The sequence below is a fragment of the Hyperolius riggenbachi genome, chromosome 7 (assembly GCF_040937935.1).
Source record: "Hyperolius riggenbachi isolate aHypRig1 chromosome 7, aHypRig1.pri, whole genome shotgun sequence".
Taxonomy (NCBI): Eukaryota; Metazoa; Chordata; class Amphibia; order Anura; family Hyperoliidae; genus Hyperolius; species Hyperolius riggenbachi.
The window spans coordinates 48,230,552-48,246,053 of record NC_090652.1 but is presented as its reverse complement, the minus strand read 5'-3'; the positions used below and the strand labels follow the sequence as shown (position 1 = coordinate 48,246,053).

At 45.4% G+C, this 15,502-nt stretch overlaps 1 protein-coding gene across 1 annotated transcript in view; it reads right to left on the bottom strand.

Annotated features, from left to right (window-relative positions):
- Window positions 1-15,502, bottom strand: part of LOC137526004 (transmembrane protease serine 9-like) — a 132,866-nt gene that overhangs the window by 17,994 nt on the left and 99,370 nt on the right. Inside the window, exon 7 of the mRNA XM_068247214.1 lies at window positions 3,339-3,558. Coding sequence (XP_068103315.1) covers window positions 3,339-3,558 — 220 coding nt within the window. The remainder of the gene's footprint in view (window positions 1-3,338; window positions 3,559-15,502) is intronic.

The following is a 15,502-nucleotide window of genomic DNA, read 5'->3' as shown; positions in this document are numbered from 1 at the left end:
CCACCTCTTCCTGGGCTCCGGAGGTGAGAAAGAGTCCTTGTCCATGGATTTTACAAGCCCGCCCCCCCACCCCACACACACGTCATAAACCATGTTGACTGGTATCGCTCAGGCTATGGACCTCCACATGATCTGGGCAGCTCCAAATTCTGGCTATACCAGCCTGCATGGGTAACAAGAGGTTGAAGAGGCTTGGAAGAGGTATCCCATGCTCTCCATTTTGTTAAGATATAATAAAAATCCACTTCAGAATCAGCTTTAAAGAGACTCCGTAACAAAAATTGCATCCTGTTTTTTATCATTCTACAAGTTCAAAAAGCTATTCTAATGTGTTCTAGCTTACTGCAGCAGTTTCTGCTATCACAGTCTCTGTAATAAATCAAGGTATTTTTCCCCTGTCAGACTTGTCGGCCTGTATCTGGAAGACTGCCAAGTTCTTCAGTGTTGTGGTTCTGCTATGAACTCCCCCTTCCAGGCCCTATGCACACTGCCTGTGTATTATTTAGGATTAGAGCAGCTTCTCTCTTCTCTCTTATCTTTTACAAGCTGGATAAATCGTCCCCTGAGCTGGCTGGGCTTTCACACAGTGAGGAATTACAGACAAGGGCAAAGCTGTTTGCAGGAAGAAAAGAGCAGCCTGAAACTTCAGTGCATGAGAGATGCAGGGGGAAAGAAATACACAAATGATCTCTTGAGATTCAAAAGGAAGGCTGTATACAGCCTGCTTGTGTATGGATGTATTTTCTATGTGTGGACATACTGTACATCAACCTACTTCCTGTTTTGGTGGCCATTTTGTTTGTTTATAAACAAACTTTTTAAAACTGTTTTTAACCACTTTTAATGTGGCGAGGAGCGGCGAAATTGTGACAGAGGGTAATAGGAGATGTCCCCTAACGCACTGGTATGTTTACTTTTGTGCGATTTTAACAATACAGATTCTCTTTAAGATACTATGTTTGGCCTACAAATCTATACACAAGTTCTGCCCGACCTATAGCTCCAACCTGGTCAGCAGATAAACACCTGGCCACCCACTTTGTTACTCCAACCTCCTCCTAACCAGGGCCGGGCCGAGGCAGAGGCTGGAGAGGCTCCAGCCTCAGGGCGCAGTGTAGGAGGGGGTGCACAATTCATTCAGCTGTCATTCCCAATAGTGTTTGAATCAGAAAGAAATAAGAAAAGGGGATACATGACAGTGACTGCAAGCCAGATAACTAGAGATTAAGGTGCTGGGGAGGTTGGGGGCCCTGGGGCACCTATTAGTCTAATAGCAATCCATGTGTGACAGCTGAGGTGGGAGGGATGGAGGGGCGCACTTTGCTGTCTCAGCCTTGGGTGCTGAAGGACCTTGTCCCGGCTCTGCTCCTAACCACCTTATGCATCTCACGCTCCCATGCATGACTACAGGACTTCACTAGCGCTACCTATACTAAAGGAGGGGGGGGGGCAAGTCTGCCTCCAATTCTAGGTACATACAATGCAATTTTTGACCGATTTGCTGTCAGATCGACTATTTCCAACATCTCTTTCTGATCGATTTTCCATAGAAGTGAACGGAAAATTGATCAGAAATCAGATCAGACATGTTGAAAATAGTCGATCTCCTCAGAGGTATCTATGAATAGTAAATTTTAGCAGTGCACCAGAACAATGTAAGTAGCCCACGTTACCTGTTACTTGTTCTCAGTTAATGTTTTGAGTTTCAAGTTCAATGTTTAACCTCCCTGGCGGTTTATTAAAATCCGCCAGGGGGGCAGCAAATACGTTTTTAATTTTTTTTTTCTTATGTAGCGAGACAACGTCTCGCTACATGATAGCCGCTGCTCAGCGGCATCCCCCCAGCCCCTCCGATCGCCTTCGGGATCTCTTGGAGGGCTTCCCCCGTAGCCATGGCGACGGGGCGGGATGACGTCACCGACGTCGTGACGTCAAAGTGGAATCCGATCCACCCCACAGCGCTGCCTGGCACTGATTGGCCAGGCAGCGCATGGGGTCTCGCCTGGGGGGGCCCTGCATCGTGGCGGGTAGTGGCGGATCGGCGGCGGGCGGCGGCGATCGGGTGAGACACGCAGCAAGCAAAGTGTCTTTTTTTTTTTTTTTAAATTATTCAAATCGGCCCAGCGGGGCCTGAGCTGCGACCTCCGGCGGTAATGGACGTATCAATGCGTCCATACCGCTAAGGAGGTTAAACACATGTACTAATACGGTAGCCACAGCAAACTATGGTCATATCCCTTCTCTTACAGAAACAATTATAAGATAAGCATGAGTCTTATACCTCAGTACATCTCAATACCTCTACGTGTAAAATTGGCCATAACACACTTTGTGAAATTGTAACCATATGTACAATCATATGTACTACTGTAATTTGCTTCCGAAAGTACTTGTTGTATTTACCCATCAACGGTTTATATGTTTCTTTTCTGTACAAGAAAATCTTCAATAAAAATTTTAAGTTGAAAAAAAAAAGAAAATAGTCGAACTCACAGTAAATCTGTCAGCAAATTGCATTGTGTGTACTTAGCGTAATACTTTTAGCAATTGACCCTGAACAAGCATGCAGTAGATCAGGTGTTTCTGACATTATTGTCAGGTCTGACAAGATTAGCTGCATGCTTGTCTCTGGTGTACTTCTGACACTACTGCAGCCAAACAGATCAGCGGGGCTGCCAGGCAACTGGTATTGTTTAAAGAGGGATTGTCAGCCATGTAATCAAATTCCATTTACCCACTGCTCTGTGTTCATTGTGCAGCCTGGAACCCCACCCTGCATTGCAAGCATTCCAATCTAATCAGAAATGTTTCTGCTGTAATGAAGCTCATCTCATCACAGCTCGGTTGTATTTGGTACACTGCCGCAAGAAGGAAGCGTGTTATCACCACTCCCACATTCCTGCTACTCACTGATTAGCTGAGGGCAGTTCAGTGTAAAGTTAGTGCTGAAGGCTGATCCATGCTGTGCTCACATGTTTACAAAGCAAGCTAGCTATGACAGAGTCAATTCTAGGGGGAAAAAAGTAAGGGAGGAGATGACATCAGGATTGGCTTCAGTCAGAGGGAACTAAAATGGCAAATGCCAGGAACAAAAGTCTCTTTAGTTACTATAGAAAATTCACTAAAATCAAAACATGACAGTAAATGCATATGTTATGTAAATAGAACAAGTAGTTATCTACTTATATATGTGTTGTTGTTTTTTTCCTGGCATAGTATGACTGACCCTGTTGCTATAAAATGAAACAAATATGGCAGCCTCCATTCACTCTCACCGCGGGTTTACGTTAAAGAACCTTTAACTATAAATACAGACATAGCAAGATATGACTACTTACAATTCAAAACAGTGGGCGGCACATAATACCCATTGATTGGAGATCAGGGAGCCACCACATATATGGTTTCCTAGGTATCTCAGGCTGATCTGCCATGGCCACGCCCCTTGAGCAGAATTTGTACCGCCCACTATGCGGCTGGTGATGACTGGCATTCCGCAGGTTGGCTGTGCCGGGGTGGTGGCGGTGATGTCGGCAGAGTGTACTGTCGTTGAATATACTGCAAAATAATACATATACAGTAATTATAGGTCTATAAACTGGGTAAGATAAAGATCAAACTGTGAATCCGAATCAGGTTGAAAGAAAAACTAAAATGTTACTGAAAAGGTAAATATAAAATATATTAGTGCTACGCATGCTAATTTGTCATTTAATGCTAATAAAAACACTCAGTTATCAGTCGAGCATTCCTATGTTCAGTCCAGTGATGAGCAAAAATGCAAATATTCTTTTGCCGAATTTTCGCGAAAATAAGGACTATTTTCGTTTCGAAAGGCGGAAATTCGCCGAATATTTTCGCATTAATTTTTGCCTAAAGTCCATTTTGTTTGCGTTTCATATCTAAGCCCCCTTACAAGCTAGAATCACCAAATGTGCAGGGTATATTAAGGAGATATGTGGGTACAAGAGGACATTTTTTTCAAAAAGACCTTATAGTTTTTGAGAAAATCGATTTCAAAGAGGCACTACAGCAAAAAACTGTAAAATGTAAAATATGTGCAAGCATATACAAATAAGAAGTACATTTGTTCCAGAGTAAAATGAGCCATAAATTACTTTTCTCCTATGCTGCTGTCACTTACAGTAGGTAGTAGAAAGCTGACAGAATTGACAGGTTTTGGACTAGTCCATTTCTGTATAGGGGATTCTCAGGAATGTACTGATTTTTAAAAGCACTTAATGAATGGCAGTTGCTCTGTCCAACTGCCCAAAAACTGTGTAGCGAGCAGGGAAGCTGGCCAGCCTCATTGTTTAAATCCTTTTTAGGGAATATCTTTATAACAAATAAAAGCCTTGCTGAAAATCCCCTATGAAGAGATGGACTAGTCCAAAACCTGTCACTTCTGTCAGATTTCTACAACCTGCTGTAAGTGACAGCAGCATAGGAGGAAAGTAATTTATGGCTCATTTTACACTGGAAAAAAATGTACTTCTTATTTGTATATGTTTGCACATATTTTAAATTTTATAGTTTTTCGCTGTAGTGCCCCTTTAAAGTTTCAAAGGAAAAAAGTATACATTTAAATGCAGTAAATGACAGTTACTGTAGCAAACCTAGCGGTAGTGTAAGTTTACTAATATCAAAAGAAAGGGCCAAGTGCAAAGGGCCAAGTGCAAGTGCCATGGACCAAGTGCCAAGTGCAAACTGCCAAGTGCAAAGGGCCGAGTGCCAAGTGCAAAGTGCCAAGTGCAAAGGGCCAAGTGGAAAGGGCCAAGTGCAAAGGGCCAAGTGCAAAGGGTCAAGTGTCAAATGAAAAGGGCCAAGTGCAAAGGCAAAGGACCACGTGCAAAGGCAAAGGGCCAAGTGCAAAGGCAAAGGGCCAAGTGCAAAGGGCCAAGGGCAAAGTGCCAAGTGCAAAGGGCCAAGTGGAAAGGGCCAAGTGCAAAGGGCCAAGGGCCAAGTGCAAAGGCAAAGGGCCACATGCAAAGGCAAAGGGCTAAGTGCAAAGGGCCAAGTGCAAAGGCAAAGGGCCAAGGGCTCTTTGCACTTGGCCCTTTGCCTTTGGCCCTTTCCCCTTGGCCCTTTGCCCTTGGCCCTTTGCTCTTGGCCCTTTGCACCTTTGCCCTTGGCCCTTTGCACTTGCTCCTTTGAACTTGCACTTGGCCCTTTGCACTTGGCTCTTTGACTTTGTACTTGGCCCTTTGCCCTTGGCACTTTGCACTTGGCCCTTTGAACTTGCACTTGGCCCTTTGCCCTTGGCCATTTCCCCTTGGCCCTTTGCACTTGGCCCTTTGCCCTTTGCCCTTGGCCCTTTGCCCTTAGCCATTTGCACCTTTGCCCTTGGCCCTTTGCACTTGCTCCTTTGCCTTTGCACTTGGCCCTTTGCACTTGGCCCTTTGCACTTGGCCCTTTGCCTTTGGCCCTTTGCCTTTGCACTTGGCCCTTTGCACTTGGCCCTTTGAACTTGCACTTGGCCCTTTGCACTTGGCTCTTTGACTTTGTACTTGGCCCTTTGCCCTTGGCACTTTGCACTTGGCCCTTTGAACTTGCACTTGGCCCTTTGCACTTGGCTCTTTGCACTTGGCTCTTTGCACTTGCCCTTGGCCATTTGCCCTTGGCCCTTTGCCTTTGCACTTGACCCTTTGCACTTGGCCCTTTGCACTTGGACCTTTCCACTTGGCTCTTTGCCTTTGCACTTGGCCCTTCGCACTTGCCCTTGGCCCTTTGCACTTGGCCCTTTGCCTTTGCACTTGGCTCTTTTGCCTGTGCACTAGCCCTTTGCCTTTGCACTTGGCCCTTTGCAGAGAGGAAGTTCTGAGTTGATGTCCCCTTTAACGGGTACCTGAGGTTTCCCTCCCCTCCCAAAAAAAAAAGTTAGATACCTACCTAGGTAGAGCGGAGCCTCTGAATAGTCCATAGGCTTCCCATCTCCTTCTCAACTCCACAGTTACCACTCACAAACCCTTTAACATATCCGATAAGGGCTTGTCAGATATGTTCTTGCCCCACCGTGTACGAATGCGCCCGTATTCATATTCATCCACAAGCGGCGCCGGCTCTGTGGTAATGTGCAGGCACAGGTTTAGGGCCCGTTTCCACTGCACGCGGTGCGATGCAGCTGCACTGTAATCAATGCACGGCAATGGAGCCGTTTCCATTTTTTGCAGAGTGGAGTTTCCATTGAGTGCTGCACATTCTTGCACAGCCACATCCGCCCGCCATCTCCTCCAATACACTTCCGCATCGGGAGATGCGGAAGTGACGCGAATGGGAGCAGAAGTGACGCGTAGCCGCATCGGCTCCCATTTGCAAATGGAAACAGGCCCTTATTTGTGCATTCACAGTATGGCTGCCTTCGTGTTTGAAGGGGAGTGCGGCCACAAGGGTCCTGGCCAGTGGTGCTGGACTTGAGGGGAACGTGTGAAGTCTTTGGAGGATCTCTGGAGCCCTTCGGTCCAGAAAAGGTTAATAAGCTTTCATACATAGTTACATACATAGTTATTTGGGTTGAAAAAAGACATACGTCCATCGAGCTCAACCACAGAATAAAGTACAACACCAGCCCGCCCCCTCACATACCCCTGTTGATCCAGAGGAAGTTGAAAAACCCTTTACAAAGCATGGTCCAATTAGCCCCCAAAAGGAAAAAAAATCCTTCCCGACTCCAGATGGCAATCAGATAAAATCCCTGGAACAACATCACTGAGCATTACCTAGTAATTGTAGCCATGGATGTCTAGCATGTTTCATGGTGTGATATGTTCAGCTCTGTAGAAAGCAGAAAAAAAATGCAGGTGTTGCCCGGCCGCCCCATTAGAAAGCCCTGTGCCAACACATCAACTTCAAAATCTGACTGTCCTCTTACTGCAATATACATACCACCCATTGCCATGTGCCAGTGTAACGGTATACTCCATGCTATTCTTTCTGTGGTTTTTGTGTGGTGGCTTATAGGTGTATAACAAGTGTTACTAACTGTCAATGTTTGCAGACGATCATTTCCCTGGCTGCAGAATCCTTTTTATGTCAGGGCCAGCAAACACCCACCTGAACGCTAATGCAGCACAACAAAGCTAAGCTCTGCAAACACTGGTAACCTGAGCATATCCCATTGTCCTGTGCGGTGTTGGCAACGGGCTGGTATAACAGAAAACCTGGGAAGTTTGCAGCTGGGTATTTAGGATATTTACATTGTTACATTGATGGGGGGGGGGGGGGTACTCCTAGGTCAGGAATGTCAAACCAGTCCTACGAGGGCCGAGGTCCTCACACATTTTTGACACAGCTCAAATTAATTGATGGTTCTGAATCAGGAAAGGTGTGGTCCATCATTCCTCTCTTTCTCAGTCCATCCTAAACCCTGCCACGGATCTGGCCCTCCAGAATCAGAATCAGAATCAACTTTATTTGCCAAGTGAGACCAGGTCGCACCCGGAATTGTTTGTGGTACACATGGCATGAGATGAAAGATCATTTAACAGCCATTTAGCAGGCATAAAGACATACAAGTAGACAGAGATTGATCACAAAGTCAGCCAGGTGGTGAGAATGTGCCACTAGGGACATATGCATGAGAGATCCAGCGAGTTCAGGAGAAGGACCGCCTGCAGAAAGAAAGAGTTTCTGTGCCTTGTGGTGTTGGTGTGGATGGTTCTGAGGCGGCACCCGGAGGGGAGTGAGTTGAAGAAGTGCCGGCCGGGATTGGAACGGCAGTTTAGTATCTCGTACACCCTGCCCTTCAATCGGTTGGTGTGTAGGGGGTCCAGGGGTGGCAAGGGGGTCCAATGATTCTCTCTGCAGTGTTGATGACTCTCTGAAGTTTGAGCAGTTTGCTTGCAGATGTGCCATACAACAATGGAGGAGCAGAGGATGGACTCACTTGTGGCAGTGTAGAGGCAAGTTAACAGATCTTGTGGCATACTAAACTTCCTCAGTTGTCTCAGGAAGAACAGCCTTTGCTGAGCCTTCCTCTGGATTAGGCTGGTGTTCTCCCTCCACTGCAGATCATTTGTGATAGTAGTACCCAGGAACCAAACGCTCGACACTCTGGGGACCTCAAAGCCCTCGATGAAGATAGGGGTGAGAGCAGGAGGGTGCTTTCTGAAGTCAACTACCAGTTCCACAGTTTTCGCTCCAGGCCTGGAGTTCGACACCTGTGCCCTAGGCCAAGTAAGAATGAGCTCTCCTTCTATGTGCCACAGGGCCCCTCCCATTCTATGTGTCACCCCCTCTTCCATGTCTAGCATCCATGTACTGCAGCCCCTCTCTTTCATGTACAACTCCCTTTGGCATCATCTTCCCTTTCTCGTGTGTTGCTCCCCATTTCCAGCCTTCTGTTTTATATGTAGCAACCCCTATTTGACACCCAGTTGCATCCTTGGGCTGCAGCCACCCAAGGCCAGGGTCTTTGTGGCCTTTCCAAAAATCATGGCCTGCCAGCGATAAGACCTCAGAAGCACAGCCACACTACACCTGCACGATAGCAAGCACCCCCATGGGTTCCGGAACACATGACTCGCACATGCGCAGTAGCACAGACCCATGCTCGGCTTTTTCCACCGGAGGCTGAGTGGGTCCATGCATACAGTGTCTGTATGTTCTCCCCGTGTCTCTGGGTTCCTCCCACCTCCCAAAAAAACATAGATAAGTTGATTGGCTTCCTCCTAGAATTAGCCCCAGATTATGATGGACATATGACTATGGAGGGGATTAGATTGTGAGCTCCACTGAGGGACAGTTTGTGACAATATCAGTGGCGTATTTTGAGGGGTGCAGGCATGGCAAGTGCTATGGGCGCCATAGCACCCATGGGCGCCATGCCTGCCCCTTTCTGTGCAGCCCGCTGTCTCTTTAGTGCTGCCTTATAGATCAGCGCTGCCCGCCGCTGCCTTCCAGTCAGAAGCGTCATTGGCCACGTGTGTTGGCTGCAGGGGACAAACCACTTTTGCCGGAGGGAAGTTGCAACTAGATGCTACTAGTAAAAATAAATATAGTCTTAGATCAGGCTAAAGCCTGATCTACATTTCCCTCCTGTTCGGAATTTACAGCTTCAGCTCTGCGCACTGCTGAGCTGTTAAAACAGAGGAGAGGAACTGGAGGAATGTGAGCCCATCCAGCTCCCCCCTCCCTCGGGAAAATGAGGACGCCCGGAGGAGTAGAGGAGAGAGACACTAGAGATGGGAAGTTCGGATCTTTTCAATGATCCGGATGATTCGAATCGGATCATTGAAGAGATCCGGATCTTTGATCCGAATCTCGGATCATTTTACTACCGGAAGCATTCGGGGGTGAAATGAACAGCAGGACAGGTCTGTGGACAGGAGAAGGGGAGGGGGGTGGACACACAGAGAAGGGGAGAAGATGGACAGAGGGCAGGGAGTGGACAGAGAAGGGAGGAGGGACGAGCAGAGAGCAGAAATGTTTGAACACAATCCCCACATGCTGAAGTCATATGCTTTATGTCATATATTTCACCTATATGCTCATCTGTACACTTTGAAAGAAAAGGTCGCACAGTGAAAGAAAGCATTCCCAGAAGATAAGTGCAGCTGTTTAGTGCCCAGTGCAGGAGGATTATATTGCCTTTCAATCACACTGTCTGCAAGTTACTGAGCTGTGCTGAGCCAAAAGCTTCCAATGTGTTCACTGTGCAGCACAACTACGGAACAGACAGCCTATAATGGGCAGTACATTATAGCCAGTATGTGTGCTCTACACATATCTGGCAGTGGCACCCATGTCCCCTCTCTCTCATCTACCTGTCTCCCTGCAAGGCTGGCTCCCATCCAACAGAGCGATCCCTGCTTCCAGGACCCCGCTGCCCGCTGAGAGGGGGCGTGTCGCTCCTGGCCCCGCCCCTTTTGCGATCCGAATCGTTCATTTTGATGATTCGGATGATCGACTCATAAAAAAGATTCGGATCAAAGATCCGAATCGTTCATGATCCGGACAACACTAAGAGACACACAAATACGCGGCCTGCACGGGAGACAGCGTGATGGAATGCTGTGAGCTGAAGGTGCTGCTGTATGTGCTGTATGTATGCATGTATATGGATCACAGTAAATGCCTACTTGTATGTGTGTGAGTATGTTGGATCTGTGTAAATGCCTGCTTGTATGTGTGTGAGTATGTTGGATCTGTGTAAATGCCTGCTTGTATGTGTGAGTATGTTGGATCTGTGTACATGCCTGCTTGTATATGTGTGAGTATGTTGGATCTGTGTAAATGCCTGCTTGTATGTGTGTGAGTATGTTGAATCTGTGTAAATGCCTGCTTGTATGTGTGTGAGTATGTTGGATCTGTGTAAATGCCTGCTTGTATGTGTGTGAGTATGTTGGATCTGTGTAAATGCCTGCTTGTATGTGTGAGTATGTTGGATCTGTGTAAATGCCTGCTTGTATATGTGTGAGTATGTTGGATCTGTGTAAATGCCTGCTTGTATGTGTGTGAGTATGTTGAATCTGTGTAAATGCCTGCTTGTATATGTGTGAGTATGTTGGATCTGTGTAAATGCCTGCTTGTATGTGTGTGAGTATGTTGAATCTGTGTAAATGCCTGCTTGTATGTGTGTGAGTATGTTGGATCTGTGTAAATGCCTGCTTGTATGTGTGTGAGTATGTTGGATCTGTGTAAATGCCTGCTTGTATGTGTGAGTATGTTGGATCTGTGTAAATGCCTGCTTGTATATGTGTGAGTATGTTGGATCTGTGTAAATGCCTGCTTGTATGTGTGTGAGTATGTTGAATCTGTGTAAATGCCTGCTTGTATATGTGTGAGTATGTTGGATCTGTGTAAATGCCTGCTTGTATGTGTGTGAGTATGTTGAATCTGTGTAAATGCCTGCTTGTATGTGTGTGAGTATGTTGAATCTGTGTAAATGCCTGCTTGTATATGTGTGAGTATGTTGGATCTGTGTAAATGCCTGCTTGTATGTGTGTGAGTATGTTGGATCTGTGTAAATGCCTGCTTGTATATGTGTGAGTATGTTGAATCTGTGTAAATGCCTGCTTGTATGTGTGTGAGTATGTTGGATCTGTGTAAATGCCTGCTTGTATGTGTGTGAGTATGTTGGATCTGTGTAAATGCCTGCTTGTATATGTGTGAGTATGTTGGATCTGTGTAAATGCCTGCTTGTATGTGTGTGAGTATGTTGGATCTGTGTAAATGCCTGCTTGTATATGTGTGAGTATGTTGGATCTGTGTAAATGCCTGCTTGTATGTGTGTGAGTATGTTGAATCTGTGTAAATGCCTGCTTGTATATGTGTGAGTATGTTGAATCTGTGTTTAAATGGTATCTTGTATGTATGCATTGTGCTGTATGTGTGTGTATATGTTGGATCTGTGTGAAAATGGCTTCTTATTTGTATGCATTGTGCTGTATGTGTGTGCATATGTTGGATATTTGTATAAATGGCTACTTGTATGTGTGTGCTGTATGTTTGGAGTATCTGACTGTGCATAGTATAAATGTGTATGTATGTATGTATGTATGTATGTGTACCTGTGTGTAAGCGTATGTGTGTCTTTGTAAAGTGCATGTACACATAATGTATATACTTTATATACTCATAAAGAAACGTTTCTCCCCCTTATGGGGCCCCTTCCTCCTCCCTTGCGTCCATTTTTGCTCCCCTCCTTCACCCCATATAGCATGGCCAAAACCCCCCATCCTCCCCTTCAATAGCTACAATCACAGAAGTGGGCTCTCATGTGCCTGTACTGTACAGGTACTGATAGTAAAGGGGTGTACACACACCAGATTTTTTTAAAACTACGGGTTATCAGACCCCCAGTATATACAGTATATGCTGTTACTCTGTGTCTGTATTGATCGTAAACCAGCTGCAGTGTGTGCTGATCTCTGCTACCCCCCACAGTGTGTACAGTAGAATCTGTTACTCTGTGCCTGTCTGTACTGATCGTAAATCAGCAGCAGTGTGTGCTGATCTCTGCTTCCCCCAATGTGTGTACAGTATAAGCTTTTACTTAACCAGACAACAATGAATGCATCCTGTTTTTACAGGGGAAGGGGGCTCTGACCGTGTGTGTGTGTGATGGGGGGGGGGGGGGGCGCAATTTCAGTGTTTGCCATAGGCACTATATTGCCCAGATACGCCCCTGGACAATATACCCTGTAAAGATGTCAGCACAATATAAATACAACAGCATAATAGTAACAGTAACTATATGCACATAAACACAGAGACTGTAAACGCACACACATTCTGCACACATGGTACATATACACACAAACACATACATTTTGCACATGCATACTGTATACACACACACACGCAAACTGTAAACACTAAAGGTGGCCATACTTCTATCGACTTGGGGGCCAACCGACCATCAGATTTGATGATGATGAAAATCAGTGCCTCCAAGAGCATGCCCGACCTACAATGCGACCAATATCGGTCCGAAATTGGTTGCATGTATCGATCGGACATGCTGCAAAATGTCAGGCCGTTGCGGTTGATCAAGTGCGCGGCAGTAATGGCGATCGATATTGGGATGAATGCTGAACGTGATGAAACCCCCACTGCTGTCCCACCTCAAGAAAAATGTGCCCCCCGGTCACACGCGTGCCCACGTATACGCCGGTAAACCACATGGGATTGCAGAGGGAGCCCAGAGCAAGCAGCAGATACAGACAGGTAAAGTATACTGCACCTGGTGCCGGGAGGGGGGGGGCATATTTTACATGGGGGGCAGTGTTGGGCCAGAGAGAAGAAGGAAGCTGCATAACAAGGCTGATTCCTGATACAATTTTGCATAAAATTGATTGTGAATGATTCACGATCTCTGCGCCCAATTCACACTTATATTAGCTGCAGATTAAAGAGACAAAGGAAGCCCCTCCCTTGTCAAGAAAGTAAATGATAAACTGTTACCAGTTCGGCCTATCTGGACGAGCTTTCTCGTCCAGATAGGCACTGCATCTTCCCCTGCGTGGTGCGCGCGATCGGGCGCGCGCCCGTGCGCGTACCCGCCGCCCCCGCTAGCCCCCCCGATCAGTGAATGGGAATATAATTCCCATTCACCGATCTAACCTCCCCGCAGAAATACCGACGCTTTCTCTCCAGAGAGCGCCGTATTTCTGCCCCCAGGAAACAACTCCTCTGATCTTTAGTTCCTAGATGCGAAATCGTTCGCATCTAGGAATTTTTTCACTGTGGCCATCTTGTGGCCAAATAGTAAACTGCACCCACATACATTTTTAATTAAAGAAAACTATTATTTTACATGTAAAACAAACAGTTTCCCTCCCACACCAAAAATTACCCACATACATTTTTTATTAAAAAATAAATAAAAAAAATACAATAAAAAACAAACAAAAACAACATAAATAGTTACCCAAGGGTCTGAACTTTTTAAATATGCACGTCAAGAGAGTATGTTATTATATTATTTAAAATTATAAGCTTATAAATAGTGATGGACGCAAATTGAAAAAATGCACCTTTATTTCTAAATGAAATATCGGCACCATAAATTGTGATAGGTACATCGTTTAAACGGTGTAATAACCGGGACAGATGGGCATATAAAATACATGAGTTTTAATTACGGTAGCGTATATTAATTTCAAACTATAATGGCCTAAAACTGAGAAATAATGATTTTTTTTCATTTCTTTCTTAATCTTCCTGTTAAAATGGATTTAGAAAAAAATAATTCTTAGCAAAATGTAGCACCCAAAGAAAGCCTAATTAGTGGCGGAAAAAACAAGATCTAGATCAATTAATTGTGATAAGTAGCAATAAAGTTATAGGCGAATGAATGGGAGGTGAACGTTGCTCGGATGCATGAGATTTTCGGACTGCGGTGCTGAACCGGCTTCAACCTCAATAGATATAGTAATAATTCAATACAAATCTCTGCATATGAACAAATGAACATTTATTATAATAGCATAAAAACATACTTTCCCTGTTGCTGTATACACAACATCTGTAAGGCGCTGCAGCGTCGTCACACCCAGCTTACACATCTCATGCACACAAAAACATGCATACAGAAAAAGGGGGACAAGGTTGTGTCCAAAAAAATTAAATAAAAATGAGAATATAAAACGTAAAAGTAAAAAGGTAAATATTTTGCAATTTACATTTTTACTTTTACTTTTTATATTCTCATTTTTATTTTCTTATTTTTGGACACAGACTTGTCTTCCTTATTTTTGTATACATGTTTTTGTGTGCATGAGATTTGTAAGCGCGGTGTGACGATGCTGCAGAGCCTTACAGATGTTGTGTATACAGCACCAGGGAAAGTATGTTTTATGCTATTTTAATGAATGTTCATTTGTTCATATGCAAAGATTTGTATTGAATTATTACTATAACTATTGAGGTTGAAGCGCAGAATTAAGGTGAATACGCACGCACTACCAGCGGCAACGACGGGTCCGCCGGACTTTCCCGCTGGGCAGTCTTTTAGCCGACAGTAGTACGTGTGTACGCGCTGTCGGCGGACTGATAAGGCTATTTCTGCTGAGCGGATCGTTCAGAAATAGCCTTATCAGTCCGCCGACAGCGCGTACACACATACTACTGTCGGCTAAAAGACCGCCCAGCGGGAGGGTCCGGCGGACTCGTCGTTACCGTTGGTAGTGCGTGTGTACGCACCTTAAGAAAAACTGTTTATCATTTACTTGACTGTGAATTGGCCTGCAGTGTATGGGCAGCTGACAAATCTCTCTCTAATTAGATTCAATCAGAGACAGAGAGAGATTGGTCTCTTGGTCAAATCTGCCCCTCGTCACAAGATGTATGGCTTCCTTTGCACACACACACATCACTGTACAGAGGTGCATACTGTACATGCATACTGTATACTCACGCAGACACACACATATGCACACATGCTGTATACACACACCTATTCATTCATACTGTATATACATACACACTATGCACCTATTGTGTATGTATAAACATAAACACGTTGTGGATACTGCAAACACACACTCACACAAACATTGTACTCACGCTCTGTACAGTGTACACAATCAAACATACAAGCTGCACACAACACACACACAGTGCTCAGTGACCTCAACTGAAACTAACCCATTTTTGTACAACAGGGGGAAATGGCAGCACAGGCTGCACCCGAATTGACCAGCTGCAAAGATGTGTAGAGCCCACACACAGGCAGAAGTGCAGCATGGCTTTCCCCTCATGCTGCGACCCCTCCAGCCCCCCAAAATGGCCCCGAGCTGTCCCCAGGGGGGGCCCGGGCCCCCTGCAGGGGCTGTGCAGGCCCTTTTGTTACACCAGTGCTACGAACAGCAAGAAATAGGCTGCGCTCCTAGGCTGCAAATGAGATGAATCCAACAGAGGTGTGCAGTGCCCCCCAGGGGCTTATATACCTGTACACCTTGAGATGCCTAATTAAATAAATTGAATGCAAACTGATACACATGGATGCAGTTAGCCCCAAGTAGACTTACACTTTTTTTTTTACAACAGGAGATATTGGCAG